The sequence below is a fragment of the Amblyomma maculatum genome, chromosome 7, assembly GCF_055883805.1.
Source record: "Amblyomma maculatum isolate TAMU_Amacu chromosome 7, ASM5588380v1, whole genome shotgun sequence".
NCBI lineage: Eukaryota > Metazoa > Arthropoda > Arachnida > Ixodida > Ixodidae > Amblyomma > Amblyomma maculatum.
The window spans coordinates 126,559,168-126,582,224 of record NC_139350.1 but is presented as its reverse complement, the minus strand read 5'-3'; the positions used below and the strand labels follow the sequence as shown (position 1 = coordinate 126,582,224).

The 23,057-nt window shown below is 44.3% G+C and overlaps 1 protein-coding gene across 1 annotated transcript in view; it reads right to left on the bottom strand.

Moving 5' to 3' along the window:
* Positions 1-207: 207 nt before the first annotated feature.
* LOC146184687 (uncharacterized) overlaps positions 208-23,057 on the bottom strand; it is a 69,451-nt gene continuing 46,601 nt past the window's right edge. Inside the window, exons 6-10 of the mRNA XM_084608600.1 lie at positions 21,102-21,273; positions 9,144-9,244; positions 6,951-7,092; positions 4,685-4,954; positions 208-371 (exon numbers count right to left, since the gene is read on the bottom strand). Of these exons, the coding sequence (XP_084464726.1) occupies positions 208-371; positions 4,685-4,954; positions 6,951-7,092; positions 9,144-9,244; positions 21,102-21,273 (849 nt within the window). The remainder of the gene's footprint in view (positions 372-4,684; positions 4,955-6,950; positions 7,093-9,143; positions 9,245-21,101; positions 21,274-23,057) is intronic.

Below are 23,057 nucleotides of genomic sequence, written 5' to 3'. Positions count from 1 at the left end.
GCCCGGGTGTGGCTTATTAAGCAGCAGCGCTTTGAACATCACTCAAAGCAAATTGTATAAAATCCATGGATGCTACTACACACTTCCAATAAGTGGCTTCCAAGCAAATACGGTGGGGTATGAACTTCTGGCAAAGGATGTATGCCCCTCCTCTGGTTAAGAGAACTGAGAGAACTGCGCCGTGAGAAGAGCAATGCACGGCTAGCTTCAGTGCTGTCGTGACTCCCCGTCATCTCTTTTCAACGCTTTGCAGTATAACTGTGCGTAGGCCTCCTGTAGAGAGTTGCGAAGTATTTTGCCGATCGACGAGCAGGGAATGCTTTCCAAGAACTCGACACCGGCGTGCAGGTGCTTGTAAACAGCAAAATGTCCTGAAATAGGAGAAGCTGATGGTTATTAAAAGTTCTGTAGAGGTACTCAGAACGGTGCCAAAGAAGGCGTGCAGTGGTCATAGTTTATTTGAATGTAAAAATTACGGAGAGCTTATATATATGTTTGCTTCTAATGCTAATATCTTCGTTTGATACTGTGAGCCGATTGTTCCCGTCGGAATTCATTTTAAACTTCTAGGGTTCCTTTACTCTAAGAGCACGGATGTTTCAAGTTACTGCACCACGGCTTGGGTGATTTTTAAATGTAGATTATTAGTTTGCTTATCTAGATTAGATTCATATTTTCCTTTTTATATTGCATCACGTTTTTTATCCATGCGCAGAACTAAAGCATGAAAACCTTCTTTATCCACCTAGTCCACTTTCTATCACATATAAAATCCCTCAATATAATGGTACTGATGATGATCATACCGTAGTAAACGTTTTGTGCGGAATGGCAAGGACATGCAAATTGTGAAGGTTTTTTTATTTCTGATGCTCGGTCGGCATTTTTATTTGCTTTGTGTACGCACTGTTTTACAGTGTTGTTAACACGTTGAACGCTGTGAGATCAGTAGACGCATTGCAAACGTGGCGAATGTATTTTTCGTTCACTAGAAGAATGCGTAGCAAGCTGATGGACGGTGAGGTCACCGAAGCAGTTGTTAGAAAGTAAAAGTTGAGTTTATGCCTCCTGATTCTCAGGTATAGGGTATTGGTCCAATATTCTCGACACAAAGCCACAAGAAATAGGGTGCTTTATCCCGTGAGAACCAGTGATCCAATATTTTGACGCATACTAGCGCTATACTTATGAAGTTGTGCCAGAAATGCGCTGACTATATGCCAGGACAGTTTGAATTGGCGGCATGCAGCGGCACCACTTTTTGCGGCAATCAACGGCCTATTATAATCTGTTTCTTGCACTTGTAGCTCGTTTTTGCATTATCTCAATCTTGAAACGTTGTAAGTGACGATCGAAACAAGTCTGCCGCTTTTTTTTTCACGTGATAGCCTTTCCCTCCCTTCAACAAAGGGAATACGCGTTTCCCTGCGTTCGGACTGTTTGCATTTTAAGCCCCTATTTTTATTAGATAATGTAGATTATTTTTTTCACTCTTTTACAAATAAAATGTCTTGCACTTCCTGTCGTAGCTTTCTTGTGAAACTTAAAAGAAAATTTTATTCATAAGCTGTTTTTTTCTCGTCCTCCTATACACAATTATCTGTCATCTCGCGCGGAACAAGCCACATATTGAAACAAGACAAAGGGTAGAATTATGCATCTCGCAGTCGTTCTGCACGGCTTAATACGAGCGTGGTCAGGGCTTATACTTTATTTTTACTGTGCACGTACTCACGAACTCTCACTAGTTACGCATTCTTTTAGGATGACATGCCGCCCGCTACATCATTCATTTCGGCTGCCGTTAGTTAATAAGGACCACCAATGTACCGCGTTCCATTTAGTAAGCTACATAAATCTTCCTCTGCCCCTGTCTGCCTATGAGTCCGTTTTATATTACGCGTTGCGCACTTGAACGAAATTATTAAACTCTAGAAAAGTCAGCTTCGGTACTTTTCAACCTAAAGCATTAAGCCTGGGGAGTACGAGCATGATATCCTGTTTGCATTGACGAAATCTGTGATATCCGCGTGTGTTCTGTGAGAAACCAGAGTGGAATAGGACATTGCAAAGGTTGAACGCTCTCCATATTTTTTAGTAGAGTGACATTTAATTATAGTAATTTTAATGTGAAAGCATTACTTCACTATGTTCACAGATTTCTGTACGCAAACCGCGTCCGCTGGCCGCGTCAGCAGACCCCGTCCGCAAAATCGTGTCCGCAGCAGTTGTGAGTAATTGAGAAGTAGTACAGGTTAATGAGTGGGGTGTCAATCGATATAGGGTGACGTAATGTGGCTGCCCAAAAAATAATTATACCAAAAGGTTTATTAAGTAATTAATTACAGGCAAGCAATATAAAAGGTGTCCGCAGCAGTTTTGAGTAATTGAGAAATGGTAGAGGTTAATGAGTGGTGTCTATCGATATAAGGTGACGTAATATTGTGTCCGAAAAACTATTTAGGCCAATAAGGTATTTATGCAATTAATTAGAGGCAAAAAATTTAAAATTTAAGGCGGAAATGTCTCATTAGCCAATGGTTTGGCGCCACATTTGTATGTATCAAATACTATAATCGGTAATTAAATCAGTCAATTAAGGTGACGTCACGCAACCTGAAGTCGGGCCAAAAAAAGGCATAGGAAGAAATTGGCGCGCAGTTTGAAAGTACCAAAGACTAAAGTAGTTAAGGCACTCAATTAGGGCGACGTCAAGGATGTACCATTATGCAACCGGAAATAGTGCCGCAAAAGAGCATAGGAAGGCATAGGAGTAAAATTTTAAAGTACCAAAGACTAAAATGGGGAAACAAGAAGTGAATTATTGTGATGCCAAGGATGATGACGTCACGCAACCGGAAGTAGAGCCGAAAAAATGCATAGGAAGGGATTGACGTGCAATTTGAAAGCACCAAAGAATAAAATGGGTGAACAAGAAGTGAATTAAGCAACAGTAGAAGCAACCACAAGCAACCAAATGCAGCATCCGCGCTTTCGCATTACTCCAATGTAGATTCTGTAGTGCTCTTTAATTTTATGCTAACTTTAGATTTTTCCCGCTATGAGCCAACAGTTTTGCTTTCAGAATTATTGTAAACTAACGGTCGGAGCACTACCGCGTGATCCGCTACAACCTCAGAGCGGGCCTGGCTGTTATTGCCAATTCCACATCAATGCAATCTCTAGTCAGTGTATTTTTCTTTAGCGGAAAATACTTAGTAATATAATGACGATATGGCGGCATATATCTGGAAAAGTTCTAGCATATTTGCGCCTAGACAAATGTGGATGCGCAAGGAAGTCGTCCATCTCCGCTGATATGTCCCAGAAAATAAATGTTTTCGCGAATGTGGCAGAATGTTAAATAATCGAGGAATGATTGCGCAAAAATCGAAGACTTGGAATACAGAATAGGGTGTTAAAGCTTCCAATTGTTCCCCCACATCCTCACAAAAGGCAGAAAGTATTATTATTTGACAAGTGGCACAGAAAGACGACGACAGAGAGCGTCCAACAAAACCCTATCTCACAGGCCCGACTCACCATTTATCCGAAAACGAAACAGAAAAACTAGCATATAGTCGTAGAGGAAAAAGCATAATGAAACCTTAAATTTTGTTTCTGTGTACCTTTTTGTACTCGGTATTAGTAAATACTTAGCAAGTAACTATCTTTTAAGGAGAAAGTTATAAAGACAGCTTCGCGGAGTAGAGCGAAGATAACGCTGACTGTGACCTTCGCAACATTTTACGCCAGCACTTGACAGTTACTAAACGGACCTTCAAAAGTATAGTGTCACGCTTAGGACTGTGCGGCGTACTCTGTGTGCCTTTAACACCATATGGGGGCGATCAGATGAATTTATCTACCCTGTAAAACCTAACCATGTGTCGTTAAGAACTGAGGGCTGGAAACAATGGTGATATAGCGAAGCACATGATGCGATGCACAGAGCGGCCCTCCAGCCGCACTGCCACAGCTCTTAGGGTGCACGTGGCAGTGGTGCCTTTTGCACACCTGCATGAGAAATAGATCTTTTCGCTTTTGATATGATTGGGCAAAATGTTATCCAAGTGGCAGCCTCATTTTTCTTCACAATATATTTTGAATGGTAAACTGGCATTCATCAAGTCATTCGTTACAAATGCATAAGCCTGTGTTCGTGCTTAGGTGTTTTCGATTGCCAGAAATACAACGCAGAGGCTGCATACTAGTACAATGTATTAAAACCAGATAAATGTGCGGAATTGGCTCCATAGCATGAAATACTGGCACAACACAACCATTAAGCCAAGCGAGATATCTTAGTTACCGGTATGCCCGCGTTAATACACGGCCCTTGAGTAAGGCTTCATGGCAAAATAAAGAAACTGATCAGACGAAACGACAGCAGAGATGCCCAAAGGACGAAGTGGTGTTTTTCTGCGGAAAGTTTTGTCGATACCCATCTATCACTGGTAAATGTTCAGAAGACTCAGGCAAAGAACTGAGAATGCTATGTGTCAATGCTGGAGCCTCATATTAAGCACGCATCAGCTGAGGTCCAAGTAAATTTCCGTGATGCCATTGCATGTGCGTTCCGACTTTACGGCCAAGCTTCTAAGCGCACTTTTCTGCCGAAAATAGTGTTTCTGCAGTTCTAACTAACGCCACCTATGCAAACGTCGTTCAGCACAATTCCTACCAGCCACGAGTTCCTGCAGTCTCTTTGCCTCGGTCTGTTCTTCGATGCTTCCCGGTCGGATGGGTCGCTTGGGCACCACGTAGGCACGTGCTGCCTCTCCGTACTTGGGGTGCGGCACTCCGATGACAACCACATGGCGCACTTGAGGGTCGGAGGAGAGCAGCTCTTCCAACTCGGCGGGGGCCACCTGTTGGTCCATGCACTTGATGAGTTCTTTCAGCCGCCCGCACAAGAAGAAGCAGCCGTCAGGATTGTAGTAGCCCAAGTCACCTGCAGCAGAAAGACATCAGTAGTGCAAACACCAGATGGAATTTTTTGTCGCATTCTATATATACCGGGTAGTTCAATTTCACAACCTCTAACAAAAACTCAGATTGTGAACGTCGGGAATGAGGCTCTTTGTAACTGCTTCCGAATAAACACCGAGCTCTGGTTAGCTGTCTTAACGGCCGCCGTAATGGCTTCATTAGACATCATTTTGCTTGCTCAGAGGTTTGATCAACACACTCTATTTTTAAGTCTAATTTAAACGAGGATGAGAGCATCCGCAAAATTCAAGGAGAGGTCACTTTCATCAGCCTTTATGTCGCAGTAACTAGCATTATACAGGAGCTTCCCGACTCCTTTCAGATGTGTAGCAGTGAATGCGAAAGCACTTGGAAACTCATTGCCCGGTGTCCGCATTCGTGTTTCCAGGAAGGGAGACTGTTGGAGCGCCAGATAGAGGGGCACCAAAAAGCGTAGAAGTATTTTCTCCGAGCATCGTGCTTCTTACGTCGTCGCCTGGAGCTTACGTTCACACAAGTTGCCATTTAAGGCTTTCGGCAAAACATTACCACGTGTTGAAAGTCCTTACATGCCATTTTCTTTCACACTTCACCAATCAAAACGGGTTGAAATTTTGTCAGCAGTAGCCCAGTTTATATTCAGCCGATATGATAAATGCGCCTAACTACGGTGCGATGTGACATTATAGCGAAGAAGCTCGGGCAGTGAAAATTAATCCGGTGCCCTCAACTATGCAGCTTCGTTGCCCGTGTTCGCTTCTTCGTTTATCCAATCCTGATTGCGCGGTTGAGATTCTGGTCGAGATTGAGGTAACTGCAGCACCTTTCTTATAATCTCAGCCACTTCATTTATATCCATTTTTAAGCACCGCAGAGAGTATCACGCCATCTCTATGGAAAAGTAACGTGATTCATGAGCAAAAGAACAGTTGTAAGAGGCAGAGGGCGCAAAAATGTCTCTATGGCAAAGATTTTTTTTATGTGAAAAAAATTAGCCTATGAATTAGAACAAGAAAACATCAGTTACACATCGAACAACCACGGGCGTCAATGTAATGTAGAGACGTCACAACAGCCGAGGATGTTTAAATTGTGCAAAATACGTCAAAATTGTGCTAAGCAGGCAAACTTGTTGCAAAACTTAGATGTCAGGCCTTGTATTTGCGATACAACACCGAAAACAGTCAATCAAGAGTAAAAGAAAACCCCTAGTACACGATAAAAAGTAAAAACAGTAAAAAAGAAAAAAAAAGCAACCAAAAGAAAACACTGAGAGTAAAAATTAAACAAAAGAGGAAAGAAACAGAGAAAGAAGATAAAAAAATAATAACAAGAAATAAGACGAAAAAGAATAAGAAGAAGAAATCAGTGCGAAGAGTCGCAGGAAAGGCCTTAACTCACTTAAGACAGATCTAAGCGCATACAAGGTATTTTTTTTAACTACGTACTCCTCGACGACGTTGTGAAGTAGAAGCAATTTGTCGTCAACAATGCTTCATAGAATCTTGACTAGAAAGCAGTTGAACACAGTCGAAACAACTCCACGCAACACCGACGTTCCACCGCTGGTGCCGTACAAAAACTACCGCTGGCGTTCCTTTATAAGAAAACACTCGAGGAATTTTTTGTTGATGATGATGGGTTTTCAAGGTGTAAGGGCAAGTTTGGAGAAAGAGCGCCATGTATCTTCCTTTAGTCGAGGTAGGGTGACCGTCCGATTTCTCGAATAGTTCACCGCACTTAGGCTGAGCGCCAGGCGAGGAGAAAGAGCGAGCCCATTCAATCACCGGTGGGCACTTGGCGCCTCTGGAGATCGAACATCACACCTCCCTTATGTGAGGCGGGTACACAAAGCACTAGGCAGCAACTGCGGTACTGTAGAAACCCAGTAGATGGCTGCTTACAATGCGCCCCTGGGCAGACGTGTGGTGATTACAGTATCATCTCACATCAAAAACAGACACATAAGGATGTCCCACCGGTGCGAACGAAGCCGTTCTCATAGGCTTCAGCAGTAGCTTTCGGGTTATTGTGGTACGCTTTGAAGGCGCCTGGGCTCTTCACGCAAATTTCTCCATGTTCGTGAGGTCCCAAAGCTCTCCGGGTACACTCTTCCACCACCTGAGCAAAGCAAGAAAAGATAAAAAATATCAGGAGCACGGAGATGTTTGTAGATGTATCTGAGACTAAAAGCTGAAAATGCAGCTCTCATCGTAAATTATCATTTTGCGGACGATGCTGGTTTCGTGTAATTGAAGGCAGACCGAATGTATAGCAAGCGTGATCTCAGTTTATTGCTTTGAATTTAAATCATGTTTTTTTTTTTTTACATTTTTCTAATATTGCATTGAAACATTAGTATAGAGTAATGTAGGGTGTCTGGCTATATCTTTCGCACACACCTACACCGCGCACCAAATAAACTTTCTGGACCTCACGATCCAAATAGAAGGGGCATACTACTGACTAGCGTCTACAAAAAACCCACTGACAGACATCAATACTTTCATTTTAAGAGCTCCCATCCACGAAACTGTAAAGCATCTATCCCCTACTCGCGGGCCCTTAGATTTAAGCGCATTTTCTCACGCCCCGAGGACTTAGAAGAAAACGCCAAGCGCCTGCGGACGGTCCTTAGGAACCAACACTATTCGACTCCTATCAGTAACGACGCTATTTATAAGGCAACCAAACTAAGTCGCGAGAATATTGTCAGGAAACGTCAATTTGCGCCTGCGAATGCTCATCCCTCAAACTTGATTTTAACCGTCACAAATAACGCCCTAACATCAAAAAACTTCGAAGAAACACTTTGATATTACTGAGCAGAGTGACCGACTCTCCAAAAACTTTCCCAAATCATCCACGGGTAACCCACAGATGGCCAAAAATTATACACAATTTCATAATCCACACTAAAGTAAATAAACCACCTCCCGCAGGCTGCCTACTTCGCGGCAAAAGCCGATGCTAGTTGTGCGAACACATGCAGACAACAAAACAGCTAACAGCACACATTCCGCTTTCAAACACGAGATTAAATAAAACCTTAACGGCTACTCGGGCAACATTGTATACCTACTGGAGTGTGGCTACTGCCAGGTGCAATACATAGGTCAAAGCCACACTCCTTTTAGAATCAGATTCAATAACCACCACGCACACACCAAGTCACTACCTAACCTTCCTCTATCCAAACATACTAATCCAACCGGTCATGAATTTATTCTACTACAAAGCAACTTCAGAACTAATCGTCAGCCTGAGAAATGTGAGTAGTATTTTATTCATGAACTTACCACAGTGGATTGCGGCATAAATGAATATCCGGGAATCCTTTCGGTCCTTCGAGGTCATTAACCCATTGAAGCATTCCCAGTAACAGATTCACTGTGAAGATAACCTTAGAGCTGAGAACCTTCGTTTACTTAACAGCCTTCACAAAGAGGTACAGCTGGCGCCGCCGTCTGAGATCATACCCAAAGTGTTTTGTTCACTTTTCTCCCCAATCTTTCACTCCCATTACTGTTTCTCTGGCAACTCGATTGAGCCCCAAGAACACACGAACGCAATGCCGTCGAAGGAGAACTTTCGAAAGTTCGTGTTGTTCACAAGGATGTTCTTAATCTTTAGAATGTACATAATATAGACTGAATATAATGTGTTTAATCTCACGCTGTCTATCTTTTGAGCACCGTTGCACATTTTTCTCTAGTAAGAAATGCATCAACATGAAGGCCGTCCAATCAGGACGCGAGGTTTGTCCTAAAGAGTTGTAGCTTTGAGGAATTTCTTAAGAAAACCATAAAGCAGGGTGACGAGCACAGGTAAATATTGAATTGTAGAGTTTGCTTAAATTAGGTGGTCAGAAATAAGCCTTGTTAGAACTGCTCCAAATACTCTCACCAAGAACATATATTTAATCTTGTTTGCCTACCGTAAGAGAGAACATTCACACCTATTTTCATCTGTATATCTACATTTGCGAACTCACGACACAATTTTCAGTACATTTTACGGTAATAATAAAAGGCAAAGTTCAAAGCTATAAGCATTGTCGTTTTTTCGATACTTCGCTTCTTATCCGTAACATTATTATCGTGGATATATGGAAGAAAGGAGCAGGTGGAGTCATCTATTCGTGATTTTGTTTATTAGAAAAGAGCACTTACTTTCATTTCCACAAAAGGTCCCGGTTTTCCAACACTCCTGAAGTCGTTCATTTCAGGCGTCGAATATGCAATGCAACTCGTCAACTCTGTCATACCGTACACTGCGTTAAGGTAGAAAAAAAAATGGGGTTATCTTGTACTCCGCCTTCACGGGCACGAAGCCTCATACTTCATGAATTCGGCCGGCGGCTACCCTGACGGATTCCCGTCCGTGTACATGCACTGCTCTACTTCTCTGACCACTAAACTCCTAACTGGCGCGTTTATTACATCACCCGAAGCCGTCAGCATGCAGACGTCAGCTAACACATTAGTTGAAAGCCCACCCGACACGCGTATCAAGTCTCGCTTTAACCATTTCGTATGAATGCACCTGTGCGGCCTAAAAGTGTCTCACTTGGGATCTAAATTTCCTGGAGGTCCGACCCCCATCTCGCCCATTCATCTCGTAAGAACAATTCCTAGCTGGTAGCTCTTGTGCACTTCGCTTTCTTGTGAGCTCTCGTCATGCATGGATTCAACCTGCCGACCAGTCAATGCCTCGCCTTGTCATCTGACAACCCCTACAAGTTACATGCTCTCGATTATTCTCTCACAAAGCTGATGACGACAGAAGAGGGATTTAGTGCTGCAGCCTTAAAAGTTAAAAGGACAGTCAGCTAGCAAGAGTGACAACAATATTTATTAAGGCGAAAGCATTCAATGGCTCATACTGCCGTTTGCAAAAGGCGTTACACTTTGTGGCCACCCTAGGTCACGGGACGTCACCCAAGATGACGGCCATCATAGGTCAAGGTGGGCCAACCTGGGCCCGCGAACCCCAAAAGGGAAAGCTCTAGAGCGTAAGCCAGAATACGCTTTCGTTACGTGGGAGGCGGTATCTGGCAGCTGACATCGCCGAGTACTAACCGAGCATAGGGCTTCCTGACGTTACGTTTGTCAGGCACTGTCAACTCGGCCCTCTCCTTTCATATCGGAGGGTGATATCAGAAACAGCCTGCCAGGACCTTTTACAGTCACGTCATCCCTAGACTATGTAGGCACGTTCATTTGGCTCGGTTAAAGCGGCGCTTTGTTATTGTTGGCTGGTAGCTTACGCTATCTCGTCATACCAATCCTGGCGTCCATGCAGCGCCTTTCACTTAACGCTCCCTCGAATTCCGCGCCACACAGCCTGCAGAAGCAGACGCAGTAAAACCAGGAATCATTGAAGTTCCAAACAAAGGTTTTCGCCTTATCGCACTTTAGTAGTCTGAAGTGCCACACAAGTTGGTTTTGTGTTTTTTTTTTACCCTGGGCGAAAACTGTAAAGAACAACTGGCTTCTAATTTCAGTTCATTGTAATATTGAAGCGGAAGCTTCAACACGCCAGCCAGCGCAAGCCTTCAGCCTCAGTGTAAGTATAGCGTCGGTAGGGACAGTAGCAGGCGGTAGCTGGCAGCTGAAATGGCCGCGCACTTACTTGACATAAGGCGCCTGACGTTACATTTGGCCGGAGCTGACACCTTGGCCTCTCCTTTCATATGGGAGGGTGATGCCAGACTCAGCCTGCCAAGACTGTTGCATTCACGTTACCCCTAGGCTACGCAGACACATTGATACGGCTTGGTTAAAGCTGGGCCTTACATGTGCGCTGGTAGACTAGCCTACGCTGTCGAGTCATGCGCTTAAAGGCGGAGATTAGGTGTCCGCCATATTTCGGCCACAGGCGCCAGGTAAAAGAAGCTTCCGCTTTCATCCAGGTTTAACAAAGCTAAACCCCAGCTAATCCTTATTGAAATTGAACAGCCCTTGGATATCTTAGCTCGGCCGCCATTTCAAATTGGAAACCTAGGGGAAACTACGAAAGTTTACTAGCATGGGTAAAAAATGACTCGGCTGTAAAGTGACCACGAATATTCCAGATTTTCTCTCAAACATTTATCCATTTGTCCCTAGCGGTATTATATTATTGAGAGATTTTAAATGGGAAGGAAGTTTTTTTCTATGACAACGAATTCGCGAATCCTATAACTACGCTTAATGCAATCTTTTAGTCGTTATGCAACTCATGGGCAAAGGTGTTGTAGCACCACGAAGTGTGCGGTTGGAAAAAATTATGGACATTTTGAGCGCTTCTGATCAGCTTTGTAGCTACTGATTAACGAAGAGTTACTTTCTGGTAAAGTGAGTTGGTCTTTTTTAACTATACTGTTGCATACGAACCTAACCTCTAAGCAGTAAATTTCCTTATTTGACCCGTCAGTTGGCACTGATTTTAGTTCTAGCAGCGACACAGTCTTTAGACGTGCAAAAAAGCGTATACTCTTCGAGGATAAAGGGCAACCATCTTGTTTGCGTATTTGTTTGAGGTGCGTCTACCTGCTGCAGTCTACCACCGAAGAACCTGAACGTGTCTTAACCCGATCACTCTTAAATGAGTATAGACACCAATATTCGAAGCGTCGGAAAGAATACGATTGCTTTCCTGGTTATACAGATATGCTCCCCAAGCAATTCTAACGTCGCACGTTACGGCGAATATATGTTATTTGATTTTTAAAAACAATCCTGGCAAATTCTCCGTTTTTCAAAACCCATCGACAACGGCATCTCTGGGAAGAAAACTTGTTCATGGCCAAACAACATGACGACCTTAAAAAACTTTGACGTGGAGTCAAGAAAGCAAAGAGCTGTGACGGCACAGGGCAGCTCACCGGGCCGTACGCTCTTGAGTTCGGCCTGCCCTGCATCTGAACGTTCTGCCCTTTTGCTCGCTTGACTCGATGGGCTTTCACAGTGTATTCATCGGTACATGTTACAAATACTTCAAGTGGCCTTGATTCCGCGGTCGGCGTGTATTTCAAGTTTGAAGCTTATAGTATACTTTACGCGCACGCGGGCACGCTGATAGGACTCCAATGGTTTACAGCCTAGAGGGTCTACTTCAGAGCCTTACTATGTGGCTCGTAATCTATTCCGATGTTACCATACTCCCTGAAGACGAAGATTGTTCGTCCTACTTTCTCCAATAGGTAAGCCTTTCACGAATAATAAAGTAGCCATTATATACGGCTTAAAACCAAACCTTCTGGGCTCTAAACGTTTGACAAGAAGTCATAATATACGGCTTTAAAGCAAACTCTCTGGGCTCTAAACTTTTGACAAATGCTGCACTATTTTCATTTTACGCCGGACTCGTACAACTTGAACTGATCTATACTTGGGCCAAAACAGCATGCCTGCACAAGTGCAGAGCTTTCGGCAACGGTACCTACCACTGGCGCGCCGGGACGCGAACTGCGCCGCTCCCCGCCTGGCCTAGACGTCGCTTGACATGGCTTCTTTCACATTAAAGCGGCAGCAGACGGCACTTCAGAACTGGCTAACGCTGCAATAAGCGCTGGACTTTCGCGCCGTTTTACTGCGAAGGCCAGCTCATAATAAAATATCTTAAAGATTTGCACGACGCTTTCAGCAGCGGAGCTAGCAGACGCCAGGTGCGTCGCACCGGGCAGCAGCAGAAAAGGGACTGTGGACAAAACAATTCGCTTGCATTGGTGCATTCTACCAGCACCTCAGTACCGGCCAAACAACCCCCCGGTTCATCATCATCATCATCATTTATTAACCCTTAAAGGTCCCGTTCGGGACATTACATAAGGGGGGGGGGGGTTAGTACAGGGTTGTTCAGCAGTCATACATGATCATAAATTGCTGCAATAACTTCTTCCAGCACCCCAGTACTGGCCAAACAACCCTCCCAATTTAATCGCTATTGATAGTTGTTTGTACAAAGAATTATGTAAGCGAATAAATAGGGCTCCGCGATAGATTGTGGTTTGGGAGCCGATCACGGTGGCCACGCCCAGGTTGCCTTGACAGCGCCAGATGGCGCCACATGCTTGGACGGCGTAAAACCCCTTGATACTTTGAAAGTTACGCCAACGATTGAACTTTGCCGCCGCCGCGCTACCTCCTCGCCTCCTCCTCGCCCCTTGCGCGCCCCTTCGCTGAAAGCCGGCTCTCCGCCCGATTTTTTGAGCAACGATTGGTCTCCCTGCCGTTGCCCTTGGAAACCGACGCGCGTCCGGCGTTTTCCTTGTGTTTTCTTTTTCCTTCGCGCCTTTTTTCTCCTAGTCTCGGCAAGCGAATATTGCGCGCTGTGCTTTTATTGCAGCGTGCAAGCTGTATGCCGTGTTGTTGCGCATACAACTGCAGCAAGCGGCCTGAAGATGGTTATGCGGTATTCATGATATCTCAAGGCAAGCGTGACGGCTAGCGCACGAGTCAATGGATTCTCAAGATTAGTCGAAAGACGTCTATTTCTAGAAAGAACAGAGTTGTTTGCGACGTAAGGTGCCTTTCTCACTGCCCGTAATAACGCGTCACCTGACGCTGCGTTTTTTATTCCTGCTTGCTCCTCGATATTTTTGCGGCGGCAACATGTTCATTGTATAAAAATAAGGTTGTCCTCTGCAGCATGCTGAATATTCTGCAAGGCTCCAAGGCTCCATCATTTAACACGCTTCGACTTCTGTACAGTCAGAAATAGGGCGCTATAATCTGCTTTTTGCTGTCAGAGGTAACTGGAAAATTACAGTCTCTCGATTGCATTTGTCGCGATTATGCTAGGATCCCTGGCCTCCTTCACTAAAAATCAAAATTCGAGCTTGTAGAGGTGCTAGCCTTTCCAGCTTGTACTTGTAGTGTGCGTCGGTTACTCGGGGGCAATGAATGCTGGCTCTGAAAAACTCTTTCTGCACTGCACTAGGTCGTACGGCATTTTTTTTTTCAATTCTTGAATATGTCTTGCCATGCTTCGACGCACGCGTGGGTTAAAAAGTATGCGTTCGTTTTATCAGGGATACGGCCAATGTGCAGGAGGTGTTCACATGATCACACACGCTTCACTTTGACCATGACTACTAGGCGTTGGCAGGTTACCTTCGCTTTGAAAGCTGGAGCTCTAAAACCGCGATTCCGCGTATTCATTTACTGCGAGAAACGTTTTCCCATCGATTTCAAATCAGCCGGAATCATTGCATCAATTTTCTGTATTTACAAAACTTAAACAATCAATAATGATTATAGTTATGATGTAAAAATAGGGGAATATTTTGCGAGCAACAACACTGTAACATATTACTCATTTCAATTGTGTGCAAGATTTTTTTTTCAGCTAGCCTGAGTGATTAGCTCATCGCTCTATGTTCTAGCTACATTTCACTGAAGGCCAGTTTGAGCCGCCAATATTACACGAACTCGAAAAAAAAAACAGGCCAAACGCAGTTCCATCAATTTTCTCTCACCGACCTGTCCTGAAGTAAAGGAAGCCTTCTCGACCGAGACATGAACCTCGCGCTGATAGTAGTTAGTTATTTCTGTGGCTTGCTCTTTTCCCACCTCCATTTATGAAAAAACAAGAAAGTATAAGAATTAAAAGTTGATGTATAGTTGTCTCGTCAGATATTATGAGATAATAGAGATATGACTGACAACGTAACTCAATGAAAATTGAAGTATATCAATGGGTCATGGGACGGCATCAGATTAAATAGTGATTGTTATGAATAGTGATAGGTAATGATGGTGACTGTTAGGGATATATAATAGTAAATTATAGTAATAGGCCCGGATAGTTTGGTGATAGAGCTCGTTGCGAATAGTGACAGTAGCATTAGTGATAGGATAGTGGTATTAGTAGATATAGTGATAGATAGGATAGCGATAGTTAATAAATTGGCAGTTATATGCTTTCTCATTTCCGCACGTTGAAGACCTATGTGCACCCTGTAATTTTTTTATTTGATTGTTGCGTTCAATGAAATCAAGCTCTTTTACATAGCGCATGAGGCCACAGCATGCTTGCCCCAGAACTTCAGTGTGTCGGCAATAGGGCCCACCACTTCTCCCAGTGCACCCTGCAGTCTTTTAACCACACGCGAAGTCAGTGAGTGGCCGTGTACTCAAAATTATTTAATTCCTCCTTCAGCATCATATCAAGACTGCCGTGGCTAACCTGTTCCTTGCCTCGAAGCAGCAAGGAACAGCTCAAAATTTGGTTTTATACGAAATTAACTAATTAACGCAGATTATCGCGGATCGCTAACTAGGACAGTGCTATTACACTTGGCCTAAGCTTTCCAACGGTATACGGTTCGATGTTGCAGCTAAAATTTAGATTTTAATTTCAATTTACTAAATATCAATTAATTTGGCCCAGTAATTGATCAAAATACATGTACAATTAACCAATAATCCAATCTCATGGTTGATCACGTGACATATGCTATGCTTAGAAAGATAGCTTGACAGTAGCGAAATAGACTAAGTCCTGCTTTGACCTTCTCTGATCTTGAAGTTCAAAGCACCAGCCTGGATCGTTTTCCGAAGTTTTACCGCTGTGACAGATTTCACGTTTTAAAAATACAAACACAAAGTCAGAGGCAGTACTAGATTAGGTGCACAAAGTAAAACCTTATCATGTGACTTAAAATGTGTCTGCAGCACAGAACTCGCCCGAAAGCTTTGTTTATCAGTATTCCCCATTCAAACAGTTCAAAGAAGAAACCAATCAATTCATGAACGTTATGGGGAAAGAGAAAGATACAAGGTTCTCAATGCGGATTTTCAGAAAATAGCAAGGAGAGATAAGAATGCCTTCCTGAACATACAGTGCCAAGCAGCTGAGGACAACAGCCAATTAAGGAACACAAGAGCTCTGTATAAGACAATCAAAGATATCAAAGGAAACTTCTGTGCTAAGCTGGCGTGATAAAGGACAAACGAGGCAAGGACCTCACTGAAGCCTCAGAGATAAAGAAGAGGTGGCAGGAATACACAGAAGACCTGTACAAGAAGGACCCGAATGTGCAAACCGAACATAAGACGGTTGTAATTACTGATCTCGAGCCGGGCATCCTGAAGAGTGAATTTGAAAGGGCCTTAGCCAGCGTTTCTAAGAACAAAGCTAGCGAAATTGATGGCATTCCAGCTCAGTTGCTTCAAAACCTCAACCATGACGCTGTTAACATTCTGCATACATTATGTCAGAAGATTTGGACAACCCTGCAGTGGCCACAGGATTGGAGGAGGTCAGTTTACATCCCCATTCCAAAGAAAGGCAGTGCCAAAGATTGTTCCAACTACCGCACGATCGCGCTTATTTTGCATGCTAGCAAGGTGATGTTGAAAATCCTCCAAGGTAGGCTGCAGCAGTATGGGGATCGGGAGCTTCCGGACGTGCAAGCTGGGTTTCGCAAGGGCAGAGGAACTAGAGACCACATTGCCAACCTTCGCAGGATCATGAAAAAAGCAAGAGAGTTCCAGAAACCCATCTACTTATGCTTTACTGATTATGCGAAAGCGTTTGACTGCGTAGATCACGGCAGATTGTGGCAAGCTCTCCAAGAGATGGGAGTTCCAATTCACCTCATCTTTCTCCTCAGGAACCTGTATAAAGGGCAAGAGGCCACAGTCAGAACTGGGCATGGTCTTACTGATTGGTTTCCGATTGAGACAGGAGTGAGGCAAGGCTGCATACTGTCGCCCTGCCTATTTAACCTATATGCAGAGTGCATCATGAGGAAGGCCGGTCTGGACGAGTCTTCAGCTGGAGTGAAGATTGCTGGAAGACGTATCAACAACCTTATTTATGCGGATGATACCACTTTAATTGCAGAAAGTGAAGTGGAACTCAAGAAACTTCTGATGCGCGTACAAGAAGAGAGTGAGAAGTTTGGGCTTAAACTGAACATTAAAAAGACAAAGATCATGGCGTCTTGCCCTATCAAGTCCTGGAGCATCAGTGGACAAGAAGTGGAAGCTGTGACAGATTTTCTCTTCTTGGGCTCCAAGATTACCTCGGAAGGAGACTGCAGCCATGAAAATAGGAGACACCTGCTTCTGGGAAAGAGATCAATGGTTTGCATTAACCGCCTAGTAAAGAGCAGAGACATTAGTCTTCCAACCAAGATCCGTATAACTCGTGCTATGGTCTTTCCAGGTGTGATGTATGGATGCGAGAGTTGGACTATGAAAAAGGCTGACCGCCGAAGAATTGACGCGTTTCAATTGTGGTGCTGGCGAAGACTTTTGTGAGTTCCTTGGACTGCCAGAAGATCAAATCAGTCGATATTGTCGACCATAAACCCTGACTGATCAATGGGGGGCAAATTCTAAAGGTAAAGTTCAGCTAATTTGGTCATCTGATGAGAAGAGAGGAGTTGCTGGAGAAAGATTTGATGTTGGGAAAGGTTGAGGGTCGCCGGAGAAGGGGTAGGCAGCGAACGCGATGGTTAGATGGCATCCTCGAGGCACTGCAGAAGAAGTTATGTGACGTTAGGAAGATAGTGAGACCGTAAAGCGTGGCGTGACATGGTCCATAGGGTCATGAAGAGTCGGACACGACTGAACGACTGAACTGAACTGAACGCACCTAGCCAGCCCTTACAAAAATGAGTTTTGAAACTCTATTGTTGGACTATTGACCGCCTTTTGAATTTACTGAATTTCGATAGACATTCAACCCCAGCTGAATGCAATCTTTACAGGGCCAACAGAATTTTCATTGTGTTCTACCCAATAGACTTTTTGTGCAATTTTTTCTATGTGCTTTTGTTGTCAGTTTTCAACGTTCACGAACAATTAGCGTGTACTGTTCATGCTGACCCATGTTTTTAAGTAGTTTTAGGCACAAATGATAAGAGCATGATGTGACAATTTCGTTATGAATTTTTGGTCTCACTGGTAATCAACTATCGGCCACATTCTGCAAAGGGAAATATAAGAGCAGCATGCAGTTGCGTGCTCGTTCATGTTATATAAAAGTACATATTAACGGTGCACACTTAGCTCAAGCTTCGCAACACAGTGAAAATATGCCCTAAAAACTTCATGATGGCAAAGCCTCCACTAATAATGCAAATACATCGTTGAATGTCAATCAGAATCCGCAATGGATCAGCTTCTGTATGTCGCAGAAGGTAACTTTAGTGGTAGGACATATTTTATATTTATCATAAAACAAGTTCAGTGAGTCATCATACTAACAAACAGGATCCTAGATTGAACCTACCATGTAGGGCAGGACAGAGCTTTTTTAAACCAGTTCCAAAGTTCACTATATATATGCTTCAGGGTCTGACATTCTGCCAAAGCATAGGTATTTTTGCCCGGAGCTTTTTGCCGCAAAATGAGGTGCAGTCTGTATTGGAATCCTCCACCGCTGTATGTCTTTGGAGAATTTTACTGTTATTTTTTTCTTTTCCTTTCTTTCTTAGTGGACACCATGCTAAAATGAAGTCACTTTAAACATTGATGGGTTCTGATAATCACGGATTGATCCCACGCATACTATAGAGTTAACACGCATAGCAAAAACATTCGCGTATGAAATAAAAAGAAAAACAAAAACAGGATTGCACGCGTCTTCTATCGGCGACTCTTCTTTTCAAAGAAGCATTCGGCCGCCGCCTTGCTCCTGTCGGTACCCACTTCCCCCGTGCCCCGCGAACGGCGCCAGCATGTCCAGAGGGGTCTCTCCCTGTCGGCTGGGGGGAAAAAAAGGGGGGGAGGGAGGGGTGCTCCCCGCTCTCTGCCTTCTCCGTGGTTTGTCTTCACGGAGATGACCTTGGCTTCAACATAGCCGGAACCGCGCAGCGGGGGCGGCGTCTTCCCCTTTTCACCGAAGCTGTTCTTCTGCGCCCCGTTTTCTTTGCACGCAGACGCGGGTACGCTGAGTGCGGCGATGTGCCAGTTCTGTTGGCGTTTTCCCGCCACCGTGATCGCATCTTGCACTGTGAACGAAGCACCGTATGTAGGTTTTTCGCTGGTGATTATCACGAAGATCGTTTTGTTCAAATTGGAGCGCGAACGTACGAATTTAAGTCTTCGGAGGACTCCGCTCTTGGGCGGCAGCTTCTACGCAAGGAGGACGTGTTTAAGAAGTTCAACAGTCGCAGGCGTTTTGGATTCTAGGCGAAAAGCCGGCGCGGGCGGAGGGAGCGTCTGCACTTTGGTGAGTGTTTTACTTTTTCCTATTCGTGTTTGTGCCAGTCTTGTACAGTGTGTGCTACAAGGTGAAGCCCGCATGTAAATATTTCTAGCAGACAAACCAGCCTCGTCGGAAAAAAAAAGGAGGGGGAGAGAGAGAGAGAACGAGGCTTGTCTCTACGCGGACGCTGGGGCCGATGGAACGCCAGCTGGAATGGCGACATTTTCTTTCTTTTTTTTAACCGGTGACCGTTTTTGACGGATTGTTCGGCACAGTGCTGTACTCTTTCGATACGCTACTCGCGCTGAGACGGACACATTATCGAGATCATAATATGCCTCTGTCACACATTGTGGATTATTGAATCTGTGCAGCTCCGCCATTTTTGCAGTGTTTGTTTTTGTTTCCACTCATTTTAGGGCCTATAGTTGGTAATTTTGCTTCAAGTTTTCTGGGTAGTATTGCTTGTGACCTGCGCTTTGCTATTTATATTCACAATGGGATCTTTGACGGCAGCATATATTGTTTATTAGGGAAAAATGAACGATGTGGTAGTGCTGCCGAGCTGTGGAGGCGGCGGTCGATGCCGTCTAAGCAGTGAAAGACAGTGAGAACTCATTTTAGACAAGACATTTCTTGAGCTATGACGTGGAGCAGCGCACAAATGCCTTTGCTCTATTTTTAGGTTAGTATATACCGCAACTTAATTACGATTTATATTGTTTATTTCAGCATCACATGCGAGGAGTTCCCGGACGTATCAGCGTTTTACTCAAAGAACAGCCTGGCGTCATACCTTGCACATGAATTGAAATAAAGCAAATAAACAACCCAGCTCATGTTATGGGTTCACCAAAGATGCATATTTTTTCTTTCTCATTAACGCGCATTTTTTATTCTGTGTTCCCTTTCCGCTGCGGATTAACAGAAAATGCTGCGTGATCAACGGTTAGCCCGGAGCAGGCACGAGGTGGTTTACATTAATGCAAAAGTAGCACAGCACATATCCTTGCTGCGGTCAGTCAACACATTCTATGTTCTGCTCGACCAATCAACAATTTAGTCAGTTTAGTGTAGGTTAATGAGTGAGTAAGTATAATGGGGCTTAAAAGATCAAGATCTGTTTTGTTCTTTTATGCCTCACTATGCTTATCATTAACCAGCACTGATCAGACAGGATTGTTGACTGGTCGGGCAGAACATAGAATGTGGTGACTTATCGCAGCTAAGAGATGTACTGTACTACTTTTGCATTAATGAAAATCACCCCGTGTCTGCTCCTGGCAAACCGATGGTCGTGTACTATTTTCTGTTGTTCAGGAGTGGAAAGGTAGCAGAAAATCAAAAAGCGTCACTTGCAGAGTTTCTGAAGCATTTGAGCCTGAAATCAACAGAATTTCAGTTGCGCGAATTCCAAAAGCGCTCTTAAGAAACACATGGGCCACTATTTCATAAGCGCTCAACAAGAGGTCAACACTGCATCATCCAGGATGTTGCCGATTATCGACAGACTTTCAACAGCGTGTATTGACACAACGCTTTCGAATTTCTATAGAAACCCTACATGCATTTTTGTAAGGGAGTCATATTACCCCCGATATTCCTCGGTAAGAGCGACGCACAGAGTCAGACAAGCCACGTTCCTTTCACAAAAATTGTTGCAAGGCCAACAGTGCCTCTCTCGCGACTGTGGTTGCTTCTTGCGCATGCGCGAAAGCAGCTGTCTTGCAGCACTTTCGAGACCAAGGGCGTCTTTCTGGGATGATTGCTTTCACGCCGTACGACGTGCGCCACTGTTTATTGCATGCCGCTAGCTGACGGAGCTGAGTTTTCGTCCGCACTCAGCGATCAACGAAGCGCACGCCGTTTTCGCCACAGTAACATGTTATGTAGGTATACTGGCAAGTGAAACAACAAGCAAATTTTTCTGAAGCTAGAGTGTACAATAAGGTTGAGAATGACAACGACGTGTTCGAACATACCTTGTGAGAGCCCTTTCAAGCCGAGCTTCGCCAATAGTCTCTGCAGTACAGATGAGTTAGCGGAGTTTCCACCTATCATAAGCTTTCCGACGCTTGATGTGTCCACACGCTCCAGGAGAGGATGCTCCTCAAGTTTTGCGAGAAAAGTAGGGTACAAAGTAAGTGCTGTTGGCTGAGAATAAAGAAGAACAGTGATGTTAATTTTGGAACCGGGCTGCTGATATAGTGAGATAATATCTTTCTCCTAAATTTCTTTCGGCGATTATCAATTTGCCCGCAAAAACACTGCAAATATGAATCGGGCTGTTGATGCGTTTTGTGAGCTGGGCAAAACAACTGCAAGCTTTGATCTTCACGTGGAGGGGTCACAGCATTGTAGAGGTAGCGTATATGGAGCCACGTACATGTCGGTGTGGTTACAGGGTGCAGTTACAGAGGCGGCATCATTTATACTGCTGATTAATTCACCACCTTAACAAAGGCCAAAGACTGCTCTGTGCGTAAGTACGCCACAATTGGTGCTGAAGACTGCTTACCGTTGCGAACGAAATCTGCAGCAGAAAGGCATGTCTTAATGGACTACTAATCAATCACTAATTCCTCTCGTTCGCCTGCAATAGCACCAGAAAGTTTCTGTACCTAAACAAACAACTCCGCGCATTAAAATTACTGGATTAGACGTTGAACTTCGAAACGTGAATGAAGAGTTTTTTAACTCTGCGGGATGTAGATGACTGCAAACGGCTAACTCCAAGCCTATTTTGGAGTTCGACATTCGTTGCGTAGCATACTCTCGTCGTTCGGGACATAGAGAGCAAACTTCGAAAAGCCCAATGCAAAAATTTGTATAGTTCGAAAGCCTGCACTGGCTTTCCTAGCTTTCCAGCTCAATAAAATTGGCAGTAGTTCAGCTCTGCTATGTCTGGATATACGCAGCGTACAGCGCACGTGGCTTTGGCCTCTGGGAAGATTCAGTCTTCTGGGCCTCTCTCGCGGTCGCTCTGGGAAAGCGTCTTGTCATAACGGTACATCGCGCGCCCCTTGTCGAACACAACCAGCAATTCAATGAACGCATTAAATTTCACTGGCGTTCTATAATTCGTCTACGGGAAGGGAAGGTGCAGTATTTGTCACTCGCGGAATACCGCTGTTATTCTCATTGTGCGCGAGGAAAATTATGAAGAGCATTCACGATCGGGTGCATATGGCGCAGTAGTAAAGCGCTGTGCTGGGGATCCAAGGTGAAAAACAAGGTTTCCCCGGTGGAAGACATGATTTATTCATTTATTTTATTAGTAGCAATGCATGGGTGATTGGGCATAAGACTTCTTGTTGGTCGATTCGAATTTGGCGGCTCTCGCGCATGCGCATAACGGGCCGCCAAGACACGCGAAACTCTGCTCTGACCCGTGTAGTGTAGGTTTACGCTACAAACATGCAGGTGGGCGAAGGTGGGGCACATGCACTCAGAAGCACACGATCTCAATAATGCCGGTGTGGGATTCCCTGTGAGCCCACTGGAAAACACTGCGATTTGTTAAAATGCATTTCGAGCTTATACATGCTGTCTATTATTTAAGCCACAAGCTTTTTAGGCGGTACATGAAAGTTTATCTCTTGCCTCCAATTTCGCAATTTATTTAAACTGTCTTCAGTAAGTTGCGTGGTATGTCGGCTTTAACGCCACGAAGTGCACGCGAACTTTCGGCGACGCCTTAAGGGAGGACTCCGTAAGGATTTAGTCCACCTGAGGTTCGTTAACGACCTCTCTACATTTCACATTCCATAATGAAATTGTGCATTTCGTCATGAAATACGTTTTCACGAGTAAATTACTTCCTCTCTTGTATTTATTCAGCAACATTTCGCTAACAAAAATACGATAATCTGTTGATACTTCCCCAACACGCGACGGTACATATGAGCGCGTAACATAGTGCGGTGCAGTGCACTACA